The sequence below is a fragment of the Sceloporus undulatus genome, chromosome 4 (assembly GCF_019175285.1).
Source record: "Sceloporus undulatus isolate JIND9_A2432 ecotype Alabama chromosome 4, SceUnd_v1.1, whole genome shotgun sequence".
Lineage (NCBI taxonomy): Eukaryota > Metazoa > Chordata > Lepidosauria > Squamata > Phrynosomatidae > Sceloporus > Sceloporus undulatus.
In genome coordinates, this window is record NC_056525.1 from 246,571,788 (window position 1) to 246,595,178 (window position 23,391).

The 23,391-nt window shown below is 42.8% G+C and overlaps 1 protein-coding gene across 2 annotated transcripts in view; it reads left to right on the forward strand.

Moving 5' to 3' along the window:
• The window catches only part of LOC121929579 (adhesion G protein-coupled receptor B1-like), a 222,386-nt gene that overhangs the window by 1,037 nt on the left and 197,958 nt on the right, over window positions 1-23,391 (forward strand). For both annotated transcript variants that reach the window (XM_042465272.1, XM_042465273.1), the window contains exons 2-8: window positions 1,175-1,369; window positions 3,163-3,231; window positions 6,446-6,554; window positions 8,614-8,757; window positions 11,889-11,964; window positions 16,682-16,784; window positions 21,211-21,254. In XM_042465272.1, coding sequence (XP_042321206.1) covers window positions 1,175-1,369; window positions 3,163-3,231; window positions 6,446-6,554; window positions 8,614-8,757; window positions 11,889-11,964; window positions 16,682-16,784; window positions 21,211-21,254 — 740 coding nt within the window. The remainder of the gene's footprint in view (window positions 1-1,174; window positions 1,370-3,162; window positions 3,232-6,445; window positions 6,555-8,613; window positions 8,758-11,888; window positions 11,965-16,681; window positions 16,785-21,210; window positions 21,255-23,391) is intronic.

Below are 23,391 nucleotides of genomic sequence, written 5' to 3' on the forward strand. Positions count from 1 at the left end.
TACCATGGACGACTGAAAAGACCAACAAATGGACCCTAGAACAGGTTAAGCCGAGATGACTAAACTGAGGCTGTCGTATTTTGATCATATCATGAGAAAGCTTGAATCATTGGAAAAGACAATAATGCTAGGAAAGGTGGAGGGCAATAGAGAGAGAGGAAGACTGCATGTCAGATAGATAGACTAAATCAGGGATGCCATGGGCCTGAATTTACAGGACCTAAGCAGAGTAGTGGAAGACAGAGGGTCTTGGAGATGTCTCATCTGCTGGGTGACCATAAGTCAAGGTCAACTCAAAGGCAGTTAACAACAGCAACAAATATGTGTGCATACACACACACACACACAGTGCGCCCGCGCCATATGCGGGCACACTATGCGTGGGTTTCTGCTTACGTGGAAGCCGCGTGACAATCTAAACAATGGAACACGCATGAGCACCACTGCCTCGTGCATCCATTGTTTCCTATGGAGGGCAAGCATACATGCATTTTCCCTTGCGTGGGGGGGGGGTCCAGAACAAATCCCCCACATAAGGAGATGACCCAATGTGTGTGTGTGTGTGTAATATTAAAACTAAGCTAAAACTAGAACACTGTACTAAACCCCATACTAAAAAATTGAAGTGAAGCAATAAACACAGAATATCTAATACCCTGAACACTAACTAAAACATGAGAAGTCTCTCTTCCCCTTTTCCAAACTGGACTGGAAAACATAAACCAATAAAAAATAATACAATGTTCAGACCCATTACAGATCAATTTAAATAAACTTACAAAGGTTATTAATAACTATAAACACAGGCTATTACATTGTTAGTGTTCTTCTTGTTCAAAAGGACAATGGTATCTAATTTTTCAAAAACAGGGGGGGAGGGGAATCCTTCCATTACTTTATCCTTTCAACCGCAGGTTAATTTGGCAATTTGGACTAACTCAGCTAATGGTCGGCTAATTCACCTACCATTCTTTCGTTGTTCTTTTGGATCTTGGCCATTCATAATAATTATCCTTTTTTTCACATAGTTTTATTTTTACTCGTGTAAGTCAATATTTTATTTTGATTTGTCTTGGGTTTTGCATGGCATGCTACCCCCTTCAAGTCTTGGAATCTGAAATGGTTAAAGATACATATTTTGGTGATGATTCTTTTCCCCTCTCTTTTTTGCCAGACACGGGAGCATCTTTCAAAAGCCCAGAGAGGACTAATAGGGGATGGGGTATCAGAGGTACTGCAAAACTTGGTAGAGATCTCTCAGGATGGGACCAGCTACAGTGGGGATCTACTTTCAACCTTTGATGTACTCAGGAACATGACCGAGATCTTCCGCAGGGCCTATTATAGCCCAAACTCCAATGATGTTCAGGTGAGCTAATGGGTGGAATACTCTGTGGTTGGACTGGGAGGCTGGAAGAAAATCATAGCTAAAATGAATGTGTTTCCTGTTCATCTTGGGTATGAAGTAGAACAAATCCACTTGAAATCCTCTATTTCCCCACTTCTTCAAATGTCATAAAGGGCTAGATTCTGTTACTAGTCCTGATGGGACACAATGAAACAATGGACTTTACCTATCTGTTGACTTTATCTTTCATTAATTGATTGAACATGTCTAGCTGGAACTAACCAACAGACCAGCCACAGAGTGTTTGCTTCACATGCGCACTCTGTTCATTCACATCTTTCTTTCCACTCTGTTTTGTGAAGACACAGTTAAAGTTGATGAAACTCTTTATGAAATAATCTTGATGAAACCATAAGAGGTACAAGGTTGCATTTATGTTTAAAACCAGACATTTAAAGTGAAAATATGAGATACAGATGTGGGGCCGATTTTAGTGCGCAGTGTGTTGACACAGGCATAGCGGTACGTGGAAGAGAGAAAAGGTTCCTGAGAGCTGACATAGTTGAAGGGATTATCTCTCTGCAGTTCTGGAGCCACTATAGATCTGTCCTTTGAAGAAGGTCATGATTGCATGCATTAAAATGTTAAATGCATCCTTTTGGATTGTTTTTTCCTTGTGATGTTTCTGCTAACCTTCTAAATGGAAAGGAAATCAATGGCTTTGAAATAAAACCATCCTTCTCCACCTCTTTCCTGGTCACTCAACTGGGAATCACAGAAAGGATTCTCCAGCACATTTCCACAGCATTAGAACAAGCATTAGCTTTTCAATATAGTGACACTGATTCAGACAGAAGGGCCACCTAGGCCTGTACTATGTTGTCACAGGTGGCACCCAATAGCCCTCATAACACCTGAATTCCATAAGTGAATTTCATAAAAGTTTATGATGTACATCTTGAGTGTCCCTCATCCAGAATTCTGAAATCCAAAATAGGGGCTGTACAGATTGGCTGCATTCAGCAACTGCATGCCGCGGCCTGCGCACAGAGCAAAAAGAAGCCCTCCAAGGGGGCTCCTTTTTGCACTGTAGAAGGGGCATCATAAGTGCTGTGGCTGTTTGGGTGCTGCACATGAGGGACGTTATCATGATGTGTGCTGTCTGGATGGGCGTGTGACATAATGGTGCCCTGGCGGAGAGAGAAAGGCTTGGAGCATGTGAACACTCAGCACTACCGCAGCCCTACTGCGCACACAGGCCAGCATAAACTGGCAGTCTGTCGAGCCCCATAGTCCAAAATCTAAAATTGTCCTTACTGGTTTCTGAGATAGTGACACTTTTGCTTTCTGATGATTCAGTGTACACAACCTTTGTTTCATGCACAAAATTGTTAGAAATACTAAGTATAGAATTACCTTCAAGAAAAAATCCAGAGCACGCCCAGCAGTGTCTATGTGTGTGTCCCCACTGAGTCACCTGGTGCCACCACTTCTGGGGTGAGTTACTCCCTCTGAGGTCACAACATGATGCCCACCCATGTGATCCCCACTTGGTACCTCATTGTGACTTCAGAGCTTGACTTGCACCAGCAGCAATGGCACTGGGTGATGCAGTTGGGACATGTGTAGACAGCTACCAAACATTGCTATAGAGTACAGAGATAATAAGTGGTCTCCAGGGAAGCTCTCAGGCCAGGATCCTCTTGAGAATAGCCCAGAGTATTCTGGCTGGTGTAGATGAGCCCCTGGAGTCTGCAGGATGAAACCATTCCATAGATGGAATCACAGCTTTCTCACCTGTCTTCTTTCTCTAGAACTTTGTGCAGATAATTAGCAACATATTGACTGAAGACAACCGGGAGAAGTGGGAAGAGGCTCAGCTGGTAGGTGAATCTTATATTTCAAATAATGTTCTGGAAAGTGTGTGTGTGTGTGTGTATGTGTGTTCACATGCACATAGATTGCAGCTCACAGAATTGTTCTTGCAAGAATGGCCACTCATCAACTGCAAAAAAAGACAAATGCCTAGGGATGGGAAGAATACATGCAAAAATTTCAAAATACTGAAAACAATGTTCATTAAGTGATGAGACGATTCCTGGGCTAATATGAACCTTCACAATTCAGGACTTGTTCTGTGCAAAATTCCAAATGGTTATTTTGTGCAGGAAATAGCATTTTCTGCACAAGAAACTGCTTCATTTGAAGAAAACCATATTGCTGCATAGAAAATTTTTCTGTGCAGAAAATGCTGTTTCTGGGGACTTATTATGTACAAAATTTGCACAGGGTTGATTTGCATTAAACATCAGCATTTCCTGTATAGGAAAAAAGCTTTTTCTTCACAGAAAATAATATTTACAAACAGGAAATGAAGTTCTTTGCTCAAGAAATTCCGTTTACCATGCAAAACAACCATGTCTGAATTTTGTGTGAAATAAGTTTTTTATTGCAGATAATCTTTTTAAAAGTGGTGTGGCTTTTGTAGACTTGCTCAAAATGGGAAGAAAAGTGCTAAAACATATTGTTTCTTTCTTTGAGAAGAGACTTAGAAAAGAATTATATCCCTATAAATGACATCACTCTATTCCCTACCCTCATTTCAATTAGCCTTTTCCTACTTGGTTAAGCAAAAGGCATATGCACACAGCGCAAAAAGAAAGACAAGGTTATTGACCAAAATAAAAACAAAACATATAACCCATGCAAAGTTTATATTTTTCAAAGATCCATGCAACAAACATTTGATGCAAGAAAAAATTGTTTAGTTTAGGGGGAGGGCTACATTTAAAAATAAAAATTCACAAATGAAAAAACTTCTCCAAAATGGCCAAAATTGTCTAACCCACTGAGAAGGAAAAAAGAAGGCTTTTCATTCTATTATTTGATAATGAAATAAGTGAGGTACATCCCCAGTCCTCAGTGTTTATTTGTCCAATTTCAAATCTAACTGGGTAACCACAATTAAAATTCCCTCCGACGCAGCTGTAATCCACTCGCCCTAGAGCTCTCTGACAAAGAAGTCTAAGGCCCGTTACACACGGGCTTAAAAGTACGCGCGGAGCACGTACTAGGGTTAAGAGGCGGCGCACAAAATGGCGGCGGCCGTTCCACACGGCCGCCGTCATCAATATGTGATGACCGCGCCGCCTCCAAACGAGGCGGCGTGGTTGTGACATATTGGGGTCGTGGCAGGGCGCCTAGGGCGCCCTTTCCGCAACCTCGGAAGGAGCTCCGTTTCGGAGCTCCTTCCTGGTTTGGTCCGCTGGGCGCAGCCTTCAGACAGCTGCGCCCAGCGGACCAAAGGAGAAAGGGGCCAAACGGCCCCTTTCTCCTCCTCCCCGCCGCCGCAGGGTGTCCTTGGGGCTTGAAGCCCCAAGGACACCCCTTTCCAGGCTGCGGGGAAGGGGCCTTTTGCCGCTTCCCTGCAGCCTGGAAAGCGGCAGATTGGGGCTTCAGTGGCTGCCGCTCTGGCCGCTGAGGCCCCGATCCGGCGGGGAAAGGTGCGCCTACAGGCCGCCCCAAAGGGGCGTTCTGTAACGTGCCATTGTACCTCACTGAACTACAAATTTCAGGATCCTGTAAGATGCAGCCATGGCCTTCAAAGTGGGATCAAACTGCTATAACTGTATCTTGGAAATGCACTTTCAATGACAGTCTTGAAAATGGACAGATCTAAGTATGTTTCATCTCTTGACAGAATAGTTTCAGACAAATGTGGAAGCCAAAGGTCCTCAGATTGGCTGAGCTCTGAGATTATTCTGGGAGGGATTTATAGATTATTTTGCTCCTCTTGCCTCAATCCCAAAATGGAAGAACAAAGGTAGAGTGAGGGCATGCTATCAGTAATGTCATTGTACTTTGTACAACCAATCCATATTTGATTGGCTGTAAAATTAATGGAACTATTGTTCAATATGTGTTGCATGGTTTGAGTGTTGGATTCTGGAAACCAGGGTTCGACTCCTCACTTGGTCATAGAAACCCACTGGGTGTCCTTAGGCAAATCACACTCTCTCAGCCCCAGAAATCTCTGTGGCAGGGTTGTCTTAGGGTTGCCGTAAGTCGTAAATGACTTGAAGGTAAACAAGAACAACAAAATATACATATACATATACATTATATGCATTCCATGCATATACATAATGCATATAATTTGTAGATACAAGAATACATGTTTAAGGTAAGAGGTCTGCAGTGCTAGGCAAGAGAAGGTCACCAGGCTTAAATCACAGTATGCAGATGTAAAACTGGTGACCTTCATCTGAATAGAATGGCCTGCCTGTCATGTTGAACCTGTATGCATGTGCTCACAGCACATTATGTGTATTTTGTATCAAGAACAAATCATAGGACCTGTTATATTCAGGGCAAACCCCCAAAAGAACTGAATAATCAGCTGATTGAGGCTGTGAATTAACAGACAGGAGAGTACTGCTGCCAAGGAGAAACTTCTTCCCTCCATGAGTGAATATGGGGGTGGTGCTAGTACCAGCTCTGAGGCCCATGTGAGTGTTTGAGTGTTGGACCATGACTCTGGAGACCAGGGTTCGAACCCGGCTCAGCCATGACAACCCACTGGGTGACCTTGAGCAAGTCGCACACTCTCCAACTTGGGGAAAGGCAATGGCAAACCCCTTCTGAAGAAACCTGCCAAGAAAACCCCCTGATAGTCACCTTAGGCTCACCATAAGTCAGAAATGACTTGAAGGCACACAACAACAACAATACCATCTCTACAGTGTTCCATCTAAGTCTGGAAGTCTTTCTTTTGTTTGCTTGCTTATTTGCCATATAAACAAATGGTTTATTAGTGAGAGAAGTCATTTCCTGCAGTTCTTCATGGCTTCAACAAAACCACTAAGAGATCAGGGTTCCAATCTCTGTTGAGCCACAGAAATCTACTGGATGACCCTGAGCAAGTCACACTCTCTCAACTTCAGATAAGGGCAAAGGCTAACCCTTCTCTGAATAAATCTTGCCAAGAAAATGGAAATGACTTGAAGGCACACAACAACAACAACAACAACAACTTGGGTCGCCAACAATTATCACAAAGACTTGTGGTGGGAGTAAACTATGTATATATCTTTGCAGATGGGGCCAAATGCCAAGGAACTCTTTAGGCTGGTGGAAGACTTTGTTGATGTCATTGGCTTCCGCATGAAAGACTTCCAGGATTCCTATCAAGTGACCGAAAATCTGGGTGAGAGGATTGGACTGCCCTCAGTTCTTGACTCCCTCTTATTAGAAATGGCAAACCCTCTGGGGATACTTTTTGCAGGTGGGCTTATCTGGTGCCGAATCTAAAGAAATCAGGATGATGGAAGTGCCACTTTTTTCTTGATAGAGGAGTTAGCACTGCAGGAGGGAGGGGGATGTATCTATGAGGAAACGATGCTGTTTATCTGATTCATTATGCCAAGAAAATGAGATGCTGAGCTGGCTCCATTTGATGTTTTCCCCATGTAAACTTTGCAGGTCAATGTATGATTTGACCTGTAGGAATTTTTCATTTTACTTTATTTTATTAACGAAGAATCAAGAAGCAGAAAACAATTGCAGGGCGGAGAGAGGCATCGCTCAAGGGAGCAGAGCTCAGCCGAGCACATGCCTTGCATACAGAATAATCGATCCCCGGCAGCTCCACTAAAATGGAGCAGGCAGCAGATACTTACCAAAACTTCTGCCTGATACGATTTGAGACCATTGCTCAGCAGAACTTGGAAACCGCCAGGGGTTGAGCTATCACAGTGGCCTTCAGGGGACCTTGGGCATCAACACTACACCCCACTCCTATTTTTTGCCTTTAAAAATGAGTGGGGAATAAAATATTTTCCCCATTGCCCCTATAATGTTAACAAATTTTAGGTTTAAGGGAGATCTTTAAAAATATATGAACTTTACTCCTGCTTCACTTCTTGCTTGGCAAGAATTGCTTTCTGCTGTGCTTTAAATGGCCCAAGAGTGGGTTCAAAACCACAGTGAAATGGACCCATAATCCCTAGAAGAGATTTTTGACACTTCACCAGTGATGGGGAACTGTAGAGAGGTAGAGAAAGAGTGGAAGGTTGAGCGGGCAGGAAGGGAAAGGGTTGGTCCAGGGAACCCAGAGGAGGAGAGGAGAAGAGAGGAAGTTTAGAGGGGACAGCTGGATGGCAAAGCCCCAAGTTTGGGGGCGGAGCAGGAAAAGGGTCTTAAGAAAGAGGGCGAGGCGTGTGGGAGGAGGGGAGAACACGGAAGAAGGCTTCAAGGAGAGACCGGTGGTTGAGGGAGAGCTAATAGCTGGGGACACCTGGACAGGTCTGGACCCGCGGGGCACCCGCCAGCAGTGTAGGGGAGGTTGAGGGCTGGACCCTGCCATGTGTCCCATCCAGCAAGTCCATGGTGGGAGGGCGTTGCCCTAGGAGAGCCTTTCAACCCTGACGCTGGGTGCAGAGGTCCGGAGGCAGCGGGAAGAGCACCTACCTGGTGGGAACTACGTAGGCACCATTGTAGGGAAGGGCCTGAGGGGCCATCTCCGGGGTTGGGAGCGCCAGAGCCAGCTCCACATGGTTTAGTTTGTCAAAGCAAAGTTGGTGCACGTGTGGACTTTCTTCCGGGAAAGGAAGGCAACATGGAACCCCAGGGAGTTTTGCCCCCACCTGGCCATATAGCCCCATCCGCAGGGACCTTGGGACTATCAAAACTGCCACACTGGGCAGTCCCTTCCCTACTCCTGGAGCAGCAAACTGCAGAACTAAATACACCAGTGGTATAATTTGATATAAGGCAGATCCTTTTTCTAGTATATTGCAGATTGGAAGTTTTGCTTTTTTTGGAACAAGTCCCAGAATCCCCCAACTCTGGGGTGCTGGGCATAGTAGTCAAAAGTGTAGGTTTCCCAAGCTCTGCATTATATAGCACTAATTACCACTCACTCTGACAAACCATTTGTATTGGCACAACAAAGGCAAAATTGATCACACCAGAGCCAAAATCTTGTTGGTAACTGCTGGTGTAAATTCCCATCGGAAGGAGTTGGACATTTAGTCAGATGAACAACATCAACATTTATTTTTTCAGTATGAAAGCAGAGCGTGCCCTTTTTCGGTCATTGCAAAGGTTGGCATTCTCTTCCTTACCTTGCAATAATCAAGACACCCCACTGGCTTAGGGTTACAATGCAACACCCCCCCCCCCCCCCCCACAGTCAATTGCTGATGGAAAACAGGGGAGATTGGAGTTGGCTTGATTTCCTTGTTTTCTCTCCCTCTCTGCTCAAGTCCTCAGCATTCAGAAGCTTCCTGCCAATGCAGCCAAAGACATTACCTTCCCCATGAAAGGCTGGCGAAGTATGGTGGATTGGGCCCGCACTGCAGAGGACAGGGTCACAGTATCTAAAAATATCCTCTCTACGGGGGTTTCAGGTAAGCAAAGTGGTGTATCTGTGGAAGGGGATGAAATTCCTTTCAAACACATCACAGTTCCAAACACCTGGCTGAACAAGACTACATTTGAAAGGGATCTAGGAGTCCAAGTAGACCACAAGTTGAACATGAGTCAACAGTGTGATGCGGCAGCTAAAAGGGCCAATGCAATTTTAGGCTGCATCAATAGAAGTATAGTGTCTAGATCAAGAGAAATAATAGTGCCACTCTATTCTGCTTTGGTCAGGCCCCACCTGGAATATTGTGTCAAGTTCTGGGCACCACAATTTAAGAAGGGCACTGAGAAACTGGAGTGTATCCAAAGGAGGGCAACTAAAATGGTGAAGGGTCTGGAAACCATGAAGCCCTATAAGGAACGACTTAGGGATCTGGGAATGTTTAGCCTGGAGAAGAGAAGGTTAAGAGGAGATATGATAGCCCTGTTTAAGTATTTGAAGGAATGTCATATTGAGGAGGGAGCAAGATTGTTTTCTGCTGCTCCAGAGACTAGAATGTGGAATAATGGATGCAAACTGCAGGAAAAGAGATTCCACCTGAACATTAGGAGGAACCTCCTGACAGAAAGGGCTATTCGACAGTGGAACACATTCCCTCAGAGTGCAGTGGGGTCTCCTTCCTTAGAGATCTTCAAACAGAGGCTGAATGGCCATCTGTCGGGGATGCTTTGATTTAGATTTCCTGCATGGCAGAATGGGGATGGACTGGATGGCCCTTGGAGTATCTTCCAACTCTATGATTCTATAATTCTGTGAAAAATGCATTGGAGGATAAGTAAAGTTAGGGGTCTTATATTCATCTCTTACTCTGCACCACTTAATCATAGCCATTCATTTTTAATGATGGGGGGGGATAAGAAATGGAAGAAAAACATGCTTTTCGATTGGCATGAAACCTTCAGGCAAAGCATCTTGGGTTGATGAGAACTTTTGCAGTTCAGGACTTACTCTATTCAAAATTATGTCTTTTTCTGCAGAAAACACAACATTGTCTGTGTGTAGAGAAAAAATTTGTATATGCAAAAAATACTGTTTTCTGTGCAACCCCCCTCCCCCCATGAGTTCATTTTGTACAGAATAAGTTTCCAATTGCAGCATTTTCTGTGCAAAAAGCAGCAATTTTTTTGGTACATAAATATTATTTTCTGTGAAGAAAATGATGTCTCCTGAATGAAAATAACCTGTTTCCTGTGTAAAAAAAACAAACAAAAAATATACCTGCATGTATGAATTTTCTGTAGAATAACTCACAAACCAAGAAAAGTCTTTGAAAGTGGAGTTGTTTTTGAAGATTTTTTTTTTTCTCATGGTGGAAAGAAATTGGTAATACACAAACACATCTCCATGCCACATGCATATAGATAATGTTCCCTTAATTCACTCTGTCGTTCTGCTCAGAAAGCAGAGATGTTTAACTATCTTTTTGATCTGATGTGCAGGCTAGTGGTGAATGATAGCTTTCATATCAAATGGGCAATAAATCCTCCTTGGGTCTCTAAAGCAGGAGTTTAGGAGTGACCTGTGGTTTGCATGGGGCCACAAGCCTGTTTTTCTGCTTCTCTGAAGATCTGCAGCAATCCTCAAAAGGTTTCTAACAGAAAGTGACCCATCAATTGAACTTTGGGTCACCTCCTGTTAAAAAGAGACCTCTCCTGAGTTTGAAATGCCCGGGGGAAGGTCCAAAATGTGCAAAAACATTCCCCAATCAATCCTCCTAGTGAGCCTTGGGAAACCATTGGTGGAAATTTTTAGCAACTTTAGCTTTTGGAGGTGGGGGTAAGCATATAATGCTTCTCTCAAAGGGATCCGGGAAGGGGAAGGTCGATGTAGCCTTGTTCTAAAACAATTATCCAAACTAGGTGCCAAAACTTGTAGCCAAAAATACATTCGGTATCTTAGTCTGCATCTACACCGCAGAATTCCCATTAGATTTTCTACAATTTGTGCCAAAACTAGTGTCATTTCATGTGGTGAAACAAAGCACACTTCCAACTCTATGATTCTATGATTCTATGGTGGGATACACACCGCCATTTAGTACGTATAGGATACGTACTAGGGTTAGGAAGGGGCGGTGCTTCCGCACCCCCCTAACCCTAGTACGTATCCTATACGTACAAGATGGCGGCGCCCCTTCTACATGGGCGCTGCCATCTTTACGTACTGGACGCGTAGCGTCCAGACGTGTCGGGGCGCCTATGACGTCGCGAGTCCGCGCCAGGCGCCTCGCGACGTCATAGAGGCACCGCAAGAAGAAGCTCCGAAATGGAGCTTCTTTTTTGCTCCGCGCGGGAGTCGCGCGGTTTGGCTGCTGCGGCTCCCGCACGGAGCAAATGGCGGCGGCGGGGGAGCGCCGCAAAGCGGCGGTTTGTACCCCACCTATGATTCTACAGACACATGAACAAGGCAAACACAGAAAGAATAGCTGATTCAATGTCACACAAACAACCCATTTGCCATTTGTAATGTGGCTGACCAGTCATAATAGCCTCACAAAGATATTATGTAATTAACATAATGGCCTAAAACCAATTTTGAGGTCTGCATCTACACTGCAGAATTAAATAGTCTGGCTATATATTGGGTTGCTATATTGTTTTAATGTGTATTAGACATTTTTATCTTCTTTTTAAATTTTATTGTAGTAGTTTAAGATTTTTTTTCAATGTATTATATTTGCATCTTTTTAATTGTGTTATTTTTAATGTTTTAAGCTGCCCGGAGTCCAAGTCCTGGGAGAAGGGTGGGATATAAGTAAATACAATAAATAAATAAACTGCCATGATTCATTGCTGTGGGATTCTGGGATCTGTAGTTTCGTGGGATATTTAGCCTTCTCTGCACACTGGTGCCACAACAAACTGCCAATCCCAGAATTCCATAGGAGGGAACCATGACAGTTAAAATGGTGTGAAACTGCATTAATTCTTCAGTGTAGCAGCAGCCCCAGACAGCTCCTTTCACTGCCATCCTGACATGGAAGCAATGGCCAATTCTGAAGACTTTTGCTTCTACTCTCCTTGGTTTTGTCCCAGGCTTTTTATTACCCCTCTGACCTGTTTTGTCCCTTCTGTTCTTATTATGTTGCTTGCTTGTCTCCTTATTTCTTCACAGAGACAGATGACTCTGCTGTCTTTGTGGTGGGGACAGTGCTGTACCGAAATTTGGGTGGGATCCTCGCGCTCCAGAGGTAAGGAATACTTGTGCTTCCAGAACAGGGTTGGAAATGAAAGTGTTGAGTTGCCTGGACAGTGGATGGACATAATGAGACCAGCCTAGCACAGCCAAACTTCAAGAAGGGATGAAAAGGTTATCCAGAAAGAAGTTTCTTTTTTAATGCTCAGAGTGTTTCTTTAGGGTCAAGAAGCCCTTAGGAGAAGAATTCTTAACTGTCAAGAACCTTCACATTTTGGATTTTGTGTTAAACAAACTGTGCGTGTGGCGTTTTTGCTCAGAAAACAGAATATCTGTGTCCTGCACTGGAAATGCTGCCACGTGCAAGAATAATGAGCACAAAACTTGCGCACGATAAGTCTTGAACTGGCAATAGTTTTTGAAAAGCATACAGTTTTTAAAAGACTTTTTCACAGTGAAAAGAAAATTGCCGACATTATTTCTTGCTGCCTTTGGGAAGAAAATGAGCAAAGAATTGCATTCTCAGTCCCCAAAATCATTTTTGGAATGTTTTGATTACTTTTTTATGTTTGTTTGTTTGCTTTTTTGAAAAAAGGAATTCTACCCTTTATTTCCCTGAGAACTTGGATTCAAACCAAAAAGTGGCAAATAAGGAGAATAAGGAAGTGATTTGTGGTAGGAGAAAAGAAAGAAGTTGCTTAGGCTTTTCTCATTCATTTCCCCTTGTAACTTCTTTTCTGCAAATGTTTCCCCTGCAGCTGAGATTCAGGATATGTCTTGCCATTTTATAGGGAGAATCAGATGTGACTAAGAGGGTCATGGACAAGTAGTAGAAGACTGTGGAAAGGTGCTAGCATCCCCTCTCCTGCTTGCATGAATGTGTCCACAATCTGAAAATGATTCAACCCTCTCATAAGGCTTATGAGAAAACATTCAGGGAACTTGGTAGGTTGAGCCTGGAAGAGAGAAGTGGTTGCATGAGAACCATCTTTAAAGAACTGGTATATGAGTTTGTTTTACTCTGCTCCAGAAGGTTGGACTAATGAATTCAAATGATAAGAAAGGTGATTTCACCTAATCATTATAGAAAACTTCCTAATGGTAAGATCTGTTTGCCCATGAGATAGATTACCTTGAAAGATAGTGGACTCTTATTCATTGATGGTTTTTAAGCAAACACATGTTTTAAGAGTGGGTTCCTGTACTGCAATAGATGGCTCTTGAAGTCCCTTCCAGTTCTATGATTCTTTCCTGCAAATCACAGTCAGTAGCTCACAGCTCCTGTGTAGGTTTTCTACAACAATCTGTGTTAATCAGATTATAAAGTACAACATTAGAGATGTGAATTTTTGTTGAAATTATTCTTGTGTGTAAGGATGAAGGATTTCAAATGTTTTCCAATATGTTCTAGTCACTGGGTAATATTGTCAAGTTTTTTTGCCTGTTTTTGAGTCATTTTTCACATTTTGGGACTTTCTAATAGAAAAATAATAATTTACGCAAAGAAAAACTGTCTTTTGAACAAAGGATGTTGGCTAAGACTCTACATCACAGTCTGCATTTCATAACTTTATGAATCTGTAACTGTTGTGAAAATACAGTAAAGTCCTGTTACAGAATTGTAAAGACATGCATCCAGCTATTGTCAGGAGTGTTCCAATGCATATCAGGTGCTTCTGATGTGCATCAGGTGCTCCTTTGCTCTGGCATGTCTTAGCTGATATCCAGGTGTGTGTTGTGTGTTCTCTTAGGTGCACTGGTGCCCATGGCACATCAGTCACTCCACCATTGCACAGTGGATGCTTGTACATTGTAGTGTCATGGAAGCTCCAAAGTGAATATGGACATTGCAAAACTACTCAGTTCATCTTTGCATGCATATAAGGCCATTTTGTTGTTAACTGCCTTTGAGTCATGGCAACCCTATGGATGAGACATCTGCAAGACCCTCTGTCCTTCAATGCTCTGCTTAAATCTTGAAACCCCATAAAACCCATAGTGACCTCCTTAATAGAGTCAATCCAACTAGCATGTGGCCTTTTCCTATTTCCCTCCACTTTTCCCAGCATTATTGTCTTTTTCCAATGATTCTTTCCTTCTCATGATGTGTCCAAAGTACGACAGCCTCAGTTTGGTCATCTTGGCTTCCAGAGAGGTTTCTGGCTTGATCTGCTCTAGGACCCATTTGTTTGTCCTTTTGGCTGTCCTTGGGATCCTCAGCACTCTTCTCCAGCCCCACATCTCAGATGAATGGATTTTCTTCCTATCTTCTTTCTAACTGTCCAGCTCTCACATTCATACATGGTAATAGGGAATATGATGGCTTGTATGATTCTAACTTTTCTCCTCAGTTACATATCTTTGCATTTTAGAATCTTTTCTAGTTACAGTGTGCCTGCACCATATGTGGGCACACTGTACGCTGAAAGCTGTGAGGGAACCTGTGGGAGTGCATGGGGCACAAGTAGCGGCATGTCCCATTAAGCTTAATGGGGCACACGCATGCCACCGCGCCATCGCACCATGCACAAACCCCATTACTTTCAATGGGGCTCGAGCATACGTGGGGTTTTCTTTATGTGGAGGGGGGGATCCGGAACGGATCCCCCACGTATAAAAGGTGCACTGTATTTCATAGCCCCATTCTTAATCTTCTTCTGATTTCTTCATTGCAGTCCCTATTTCTATCAATGTTGGATCCCAGGCATCATCATCATCATCATCATCATCATCATAGAATTCTTTTACTATTTCTATTTCTTCATTGTATAGACTGAACTTGGGAAGGTCTTGGTGGTCATTTTTTCAGCTTTATGTTCAGCTTTAAGTCTGCTTTTGGATTTTTTTTCTTTGATCTTCCTTAGCAGGTGTTCCCGGTCTGTGAGGTTTTCTGCTAGTACTATGGTGTCAGCTGCATTTCTTAGGTGGTTGATATTCCTTCTTCCTATTTTCATTCCTCCTTCCTCTGTGTCCAATATTTTCTTACAATATGTTCTGTATACAACTTGAACAGATAGGATGAAAGAATATAGCCTTGTCTGACTTTTCTGCCAATTGGGAACCATTCTGTTTCTCTGTGTTCTGTTCCGACAGTAGCCTCTTGCCCTGAGTACAAATTCCTCATCAGGACTATCAGATGCATTGGCACTCCCATGTCTTTAAAGGCATTCCATAGCCCATTGTTTTTTGGCGCAACCCACTATTTTTGTGCAAATTATATTTTACCTTTAAAAAAGGACAAAAAATTACACTGCAGGAGCAATACTTACCAAAAGAATTAGGTTTTGTACATCCTTTGGGGGCAGAGGCTCCTTCCCTTTTCTCTCCCTATAAGAATTCCTGTGTCGGTGTGTCTGTCCTGCTCCCTAGAGGACACTCTTGCCATACTGCGATGCTTTGAAAGTGCTGCTTCACAGATACTTGAGCAGTCCTGCCGCCTGCCTTGGGGTTTGCACTGCTCAGCAGTCTGCATTGATAACAGCAGAGATTTCTTCCTTGCTCCTACACCACTCTTTCCCTCCCTCCCTCTTTCCCACCCCTTCCCTCCAAGGATGAGCTTGGTACTGAGGCAGCAAATTAAGTCTGCCTCTTGGCACCTCTGAAATCCGTTCTGCACTGATTGGCAGGAGAGTATTGGGCCTTCCTTCTCTTGCAGCCTGCCATCGTTTTAAGCAACTACTAATTTAGAACTGGCACCAGCAGGATCCTGGAGGCCGGGCTGAAAATTACAGGCAGCAGACTAGTAGCAAGCAAACAGGCAATGCTCTCTGCTACTGCCCACTGTGGGATTTCAGTAGCAAAACAGTTCCATTGGGGCATAAGAGTTAAACACAGGAGGCCACGGCTGTTACTGGCATCAATTATAGATTCTCTTCCAGGTTACGCAGGCTATGGATGGCAATAATGTTTGTTATTATTCACTCTCAGGTTGAAAAATGGTTGTTTGCTGGAATCATTGATGTGAAGAATAGTAGATGAGAGTTTCTTGTACAATTTTCTCCCAGTATATGATCATCATGAAACATTGCAGATGAATTATTCTGAGTAGAGAAAAATTGCTTTTTTGCACACATAAAAATCTGTTTTCTGCAGAGAAAGCAGGGTCCCTGCACAACAAAATCCTGTTTCAATACAGAAAACAGGGTTTTTGTACAAAAAACAAACAAAACAAAAATGTATAGCCAAGAGCTTGCATTGGACACATAGCTATGAGGTCATGGCTATAATCCAACTCCTAATGTGATCCCAAAACCTACCTTAATCTCCAGGTGTACTAAGGGATTACTCTTTCATGCAGGAGAGAATAATTTGTCCAATGGCAGCAGATGGCTCCTATGTCCAGGGGGCAATGAATCTGCTGCAGGTTTTAGGTGAGATTGAGAGCTATCCAATGTACTGAACAAAAGGCACTCCATAAATTTAACATCTTTGTTGATTCCTTTAAAGCCTGGAGTGGAATCACTGTCTCACTGACACAGAAACTACCAGCCACCATTGGTTTGGTGTGCAAATATGGGATACAAATATTTTTAAAGCAGGGGTGGGGATCATGCAGCTGTTGAAATTCTGGGATGCACATCCCAGCAGCCCTAACCAGCATAGTCAATGGTAGGGAATGCTGTGAGTTGTACTCCAATGGCATCTGGGGAGGCTGCATGATTCCCAGCCCTGTTTTAAACCAAGAACATATTATGGCTTTCTCTCTCCCTCTGCCATCTCAGTTCCAGCTCTTCCTTGGTCTTTAATTTGCTGCTCTTTTTCTTTCTATCCAGGAATACCACAGTACTCAATTCTAGAGTCATCTCTGTGACTGTGAAACCAGCTCCCCGATCCCTCCTCACCCCGATGGAAATCGAATTCTCCCACCTGTACAATGTAAGTTCCAGCTTCCCCACTGCTGAGCACTGGGGAGTTTTCCCAAAATTAAAATCCCAGTTTGTTTTTGCTTTTTTTATAAAAATGAAATGTCACAAAAAGGGGCTGGTGCCCCAATGTGACACATTTTAAATGGCATCTTTGGATAGAAAGAAACCAACAGATGACGTTTTGACAAGTTGGATTTGGGTGCAAAAGAAAAGAGGCACATGTGGGTTATTTTGGAATCAAAGCAATAAGATGAAATGAAAGAAGTAGCAAATGAGAGCTGGAAGGAACTTGAAGGAGTTGTTCTATGGCTGCAAAGAAATTTGACTATTAGGTAGTCGTTCAAATAGCTAAATATCAGCTGAGATACTACATTGAGGCTGGATAGTGTAAATCACCACATGCAAAGTTGAACATTAGTTTTCTTCTGACCTTTGGGCTGAATGACAACATTCTGCAACTGAACCAAGGCTCCAAATGGACAACCAAATGAGAAACAAAGTACATAATGCACACCCCTGCTCATTGTGCAATGCACAGACATTTGCAGTGGTGCCACATAGCCATCTCTGTTTCTACAACCTTGAATTCAAGATATCCCACATCAAGCAAAAATGTCCAATTGTCTCCATAGTGGAACATATGGATGGGCAAGACACCAGCAGGACTATGGCCTTTTGAAAATCATTTCTGCATCCATAGGCTCAATTCTACTGGTTATCCCAACTAGAGCAGTTTTACTGAATCAATCATTATATGGTGAATCAACACTTATCTCAATATCCACTCAGCTGGGACTATCAATATAATGTAGGCCATTGTGAGATACAATATCATACATGTGTAGGAGCTCTCTGAATGTGTTGTGTTCCTTCAAGTCATTTCTGACTTATGAAGACCCTATGGTGAACCTATAATGGGGTTTTCTTGGGCTGAGAGATTGTGACTTGTTCAAGGCCACCCAATAGGTTTCCAAGGCCAAGTGGGGATTTGAACTCTGCTCTCTCAGAGTCCTTGTCCAACACTCAAACCGCTATATCATGCTACTGGAGGTCAAATGACTGAACCAGAGGTCTACCTATAGGAGAGGGGTCAAAATGAAGGCATTTTCCTAGACTCCTCAAATTTCTAGCATTGCAGAAGCTAGCTAGGTTGAACTTAGCTTAAACGTCGTGTACCATGTGTCCTCTGCAGTTAGAAGCAAACTAAACAAATAAACATTCCTCTTCCATCAGGACTTTCTCTCATTTTCGAAAGTGGGCCTTAAGTTGTCTGGAATATGCCCAGGGCTATTTTGGATGTGGTTTTTATGCAGCATGGTGAGGACAAAAATGAACTGCAAGAAGAATGGGGCAAAATAGATTACAAAGAGAACCGAATTGGATTTTAAAAGGGTATTATGATAAGGCTGAATGGAATTCAGTTATGAGCAACAAAACATTATGCACATTGGGGCGAAAATAAATCCAGACTTCATCTGTACACTGAGCTGGTCTGGCAGCAAGAATGTAAATCCATCATTATTTCAGCAATGAATACAAGGCCAAATAATTTCCAGCGTTTTCTTCCCACTGTCGGAAAAATATTTATGTGGTTTTCACCTAGTGTTCATGCACTCTCAAGTGTTTTAGAAAATTAATTCTGCATGTGGGTTTTTAAATTTTTTTGCAAAAAAGTATGGTTTTGAACACAAAAAGTGTTTCTGGAAATAACATTTTTTGTGTATGAAAAAAATTGCTTTTCTGCCAATAAACAAACCACACAATTTTTACATAAAAATCAATGTGTGCTTCTACATAAAACAATAAGAACACTTCAGGATGTGCAAATACCAAACAAAAATGGCACACGATTCTTGTCTCTTTATTTTTCTTCCAAATCACGTCTTCTGAATGTTGGGAAACCCATTTTACAGCCAGGAAAAGAATAATGTGGATATTCTTTTCATCCCTCGCTGGTAGCAACTGACCAAAAAATAGATGGTGTTGTTGCAAGAGATATCTTGATCTAAATGTTGACCCAGGTGGTCTACAAGGAGCAGATTACATATTTGGTGTAATTAGAAAAGGAACTGAAAATCGTGCCAATAGTATCCTGCTAATATATAAGTCTATGGTACAACTGCACTATTGTACAGCTGCTGTATGGTTCTCACCACTAGATCTGAAGAAATTGGCAACCATCCTGCCCAAGTGTAAAGGCAGAGTGTAAATTTCTATCTGGTGGAACTCCAATCCATCTCTCTTCTCTGCTTTTGCAGTAGTCCCCTGCTGCCTATCTCTCCTTTAGTGGTCAGTGGAGAGTGGGAGATGATTGAGGAGCTTCTAGCTATGTGCCTACAGTCTTGCCCTATAGCTGGATGAACAATGATGAAAGCATCCTCCAAAATCACGTGGAGGACCCCCAAAATTCCTAGAGGATGACTTCACATTTATGTGTCCACCTACAAGACATAGGGTTACTCTTACTCTCACCACTTCTCCACTGACCACTAAATGACTATGTTGAGGATGCCCACAGGCAAATGGTGTGTTTTGAGGAGATGAGACTGTTGTGTTGGAACACACTCCCTTGGAGCGTGGTGAAGCCTCCTTCTTTGGAGGATTTTAAACAGAGGCTGGATTGCCATTTGTTGCGAGTGCTTTGATTGTGTATTCCTGCATGGCAGGGGGTTGGACTGAATGGCCCCTGCAGTCTCTTCCAACACTAGGATTCTATAATTCTATGTGTATAGAAGGTGGCAAATTTCTTTCTCCACAATAACAAAAGAAAGAGAGAAAGAGAAGACACACAGCCCCAAAACCCCACAAAAAACTATGGATGCCGGTCATGAAAGCCTTCGACTCCACACATACCAGTGTTATGCTGGTATATGTCAACAACAGGATGCCAACCAAGATATAATAGAGCTGTAAAAGTGGGGGGGGGGAGCCAAAGTGATCAAGAGGTGTTACACTCATGCTGTTCTTCTAAGCAATTGGTTGGCCACTCTTCAAATTTAGTTCTAGACTCTAAGCATGGAGTATAAAGTTGGTAGTCATCAGGGCATCGGATGGTACTGAAACATATTTCCTTAAGATTGTCGTTGCTAACCTTTGGTAATAATGGAAGTGTTTAAGACAGAAGTGAGCAAAATGTGATTTTCAAGATGTTGTTGGACTCCAGCTTTCATCATCACTTACTATTGGGCCTGTTAGCTGGATATGGTGGGATCCAGAATCCAAAATATTCGGACAGCTTCAGCTTTCCTTTTACTATAAGATGATTTCTAAAGCAGAGTTGATAAGAATTTCACTGAGGCTATGTCTACACTGCAGTATTAATGCTGTTCAACATTGCTTTAACTGCCATGACTCAGTGCTATGGAATTCTGGGATTTGTAGGTTTGCTTTTTCTGCCAGAGAGCACTTAGGCCACAGCCAACTACAAATCCCAAGATTCTATAGGATGGAGCCTTCAGAGTTAATACAGTGTTATAGTGCATTAATTGCACAGTGTGGTAGGACTCCCAAGATTGTATTTTAATGCAGGATTACACCTTTTGCACTTGTCACAATGGAAAGCAGTTTGTGGTTGAAATGCTATACATTTCTCAGCTCCAGAATATCAGAGCTCAAGGTGTCTGAAAAAGTCAAAAAGGCATTCAGAAATGTGAACGTTTGGAATCTGTGCATGGGGGGGGGGGGCACATGTTGGGGAAATGCTACACTTTATTCTTTGTAGAAATGAATAGAAAATTATATCCAGATTTGGGGGAAATGCATATAGAAATTTGTGCAGCTTTTCGGGGTTTGTAATCTAGTGGTGGCCTGAGTCCAAATCAGCTGATTCCAGGAATAATAAAGGAGATTAAGCTTAGCAGACTTGCATATCCCTATACTTCTATTCAGACAATGGTCAGAGTTGCACAGTGCAAATCTCTGCATGCAGTTATGCAATTCTGCAGTTATAGCAGTTCTACTATACAATTTTTATGCTAGTTGGATCATTGCACTGCTGATCCAAATGTTCAACCAAATGCACATGCACATCCATATGCAATCTTTGTCCATACACAAAGTGTATGCATGTTCATTTGCAATGTGCACCCATATGCAATGGCACTTTATTCCTAGCTCCACTTCCTCGGTCTTGATCTAAACCCAGCTGTGCTGTATCAGACAAAAATGTCTAACCATTTCCATAGGGAGACATGCTTGCGTATAAGGGACAAATAGTACTTGACCAAGCTAGTGGAAAGCCATCACACATAGAAGAGATTTCTCTTTTCAAACTGTTGGTCTCCGCATGTGGAAAGCAAAGCCAGAGCTTAGGAAACCCCATCATTGCCTGTTTACTTTAATTAGATTACTGAATATTTGAAATAGGACTTAACTCTAAGTCATTTTATTCAACATCCATTGTCTTATTTTGTCCTCCTTTTTTGTCATTCTGGCAGGGAACTACCAACCAGACATGTATCCTCTGGGATGAAGCTGATGTGTAAGTCCAGTGGTGTTTTGTTTTTCTAAACTCTCAGTCGAAATATGTTTGCTCTTAAGACGTTTGTTTAACATGCTGAGTTGCTTAACATGCAGAGGAGATTTTGTGGGACATATATGGAGCAAATGAAGATCTACTGGTCATACTTTTTTTGCTTTCTGTAGTTGCATTCCCCCTCCTCCTTTCCTCTTTCTCTCCTTCCTCCCTCCACTCATAGACACAGCCCATGCAATATTCTCTGGCTGGCATTCTATATTGCAGTTATGGATTCGTAACTAAGAATTATGGATCAATGTACCTGAAACACACCAGATCTTATCTGATCTTGGAAGTTAAGCAGGGTCAGCCCTGGTTTATACTTGGATGGGAGTGGCAGTATTGTGTGCCCTCAAGTCATTTCCGACTTATGGTGACCCTATCACAGGGTTTTCATGGCAAGATTTGTTCGAAGGAGGTTTGTCATTGCCTTTGCCTGAAGTTAAGAGCATGTGACCCAGTCACTCATGGCTGGAAATTGAATTCTGGTCTCCAGAGTTACATTTCAACACTCAAACCAGTATGCCACGCACTTAGGTGGGTGACCACCAACAAATACCAGGTGCTATAAGCTATATTTCAGAGGAAGGAAGTGGAAAAACCACCTCTGAGTATTCCTTGTCTAAGAAATCACTATGCAATTTATGGGGTCACCATAGGTCAACCAGCAACTTGAAAGCACATTTATACACTCATGAAACTCCTCTGTATTCTACTAAATGCATCTGTGGAAGTAGACTGAAGTCTACAAAAGCTCATGCTGCCAATTTCTTTCTTTCAGTTAGTCTCAAAAGTGATACAAGATCTCTCTGTGTACTGATTCTACAGACTAACATAGCTGTATCTTTGAATTCAGTAGCACTATGTAGTCACACTCAGGGTACTATTGCCATGCTTGTAAATGTTCCCCTCACAGCCAACATAACAGCCAGTAACTACAACAACCAAAGGAGGTCTGCCCAGCTGGTTATCAGGGTACAAGGAGGACTATGTTTCCATTTCCAGCCCTCATCTACCAGCAAGTGATGTTGTGACTTCCTTATTACAATCTCACTCAGTTGGAGGAGGCTGGAAACTTCTGCCTCTTGGGCACCCCAATTGCCATACAAACAGGGTTGAACAGACATCTTTCTCTCAATGCATCTGCTGGCTGTTAAGGTGAGTTTGAGGGGCTGGGCCAGGAAACATCATTTAGGGGCTGTACATACAGCCCCTAAAGGGTGGCATGCAGCCACTCCTTCTTCAGCCAGATCGGGAAAGCGGCAACCTCATGCCGCAGCCCTAATCTGGTCTTTTGAGGGCACAAAAAGGAGCCGAAAAAAGCAGCTCCTTTTTGCTCCCTTGAAAGGGCACCATAGCTGTGGCAGTGCGGCTATATGGTGCCCATTCAGCACTGTGTCATCTGGACGTGGCGCCAGAGGCACGACATGATGCACAGTGCCATCTGGAGCAGCACACCGCATCAGAGCATCCTGGGGGGCAGAGTTGGGCATGCATCCTCAAAATGCTGTGTCCCAACTCTGTCCCAAGGTCCTCTGTCTTTCAGGCTGGTCTGAACAGCCCCTAAGTTACTTATTAGCTACATATTTGTAACTAAGTAGCTATTGTAGGATATCAATGGCCACTAACCAAGTTGGCTGGGCAATTCTGAAAGCAATTTTTCCCAAGATGTGAAAGCAAGAGCTAGAAAACAGAAGCTGCTGAGAGAGAGGTTCATGAGGGAACATTTGGTTGGCATTAGAGACGATGAGGGCTGCTAGACATATAGATGTCTCTTTTGGCCCTAGGCAGACACTGCGGGTAGCATTTAGCTTGACCCAGCATAATAACCTCATTTAAATGTTTTTTTCTTTAATATATACATACTGATCAAGCAAGGGTGAAAACATAGAACTATAATTTCTTTGACGCCTGGGTTGACATCTTTTTGGTGTTTTATACATGCATAATTTCCCCACCAAAAATGGTTGGGTGTTTTTCTCTGATGTGAGATGACAAGGTTGCAGAAACAGAGTTGTGCATGTGGTACCACCATGCATGGAATTCATTGCACATGTATGTACACTGATAATGGATGTACACTGAGCAGTGATTCTGCATT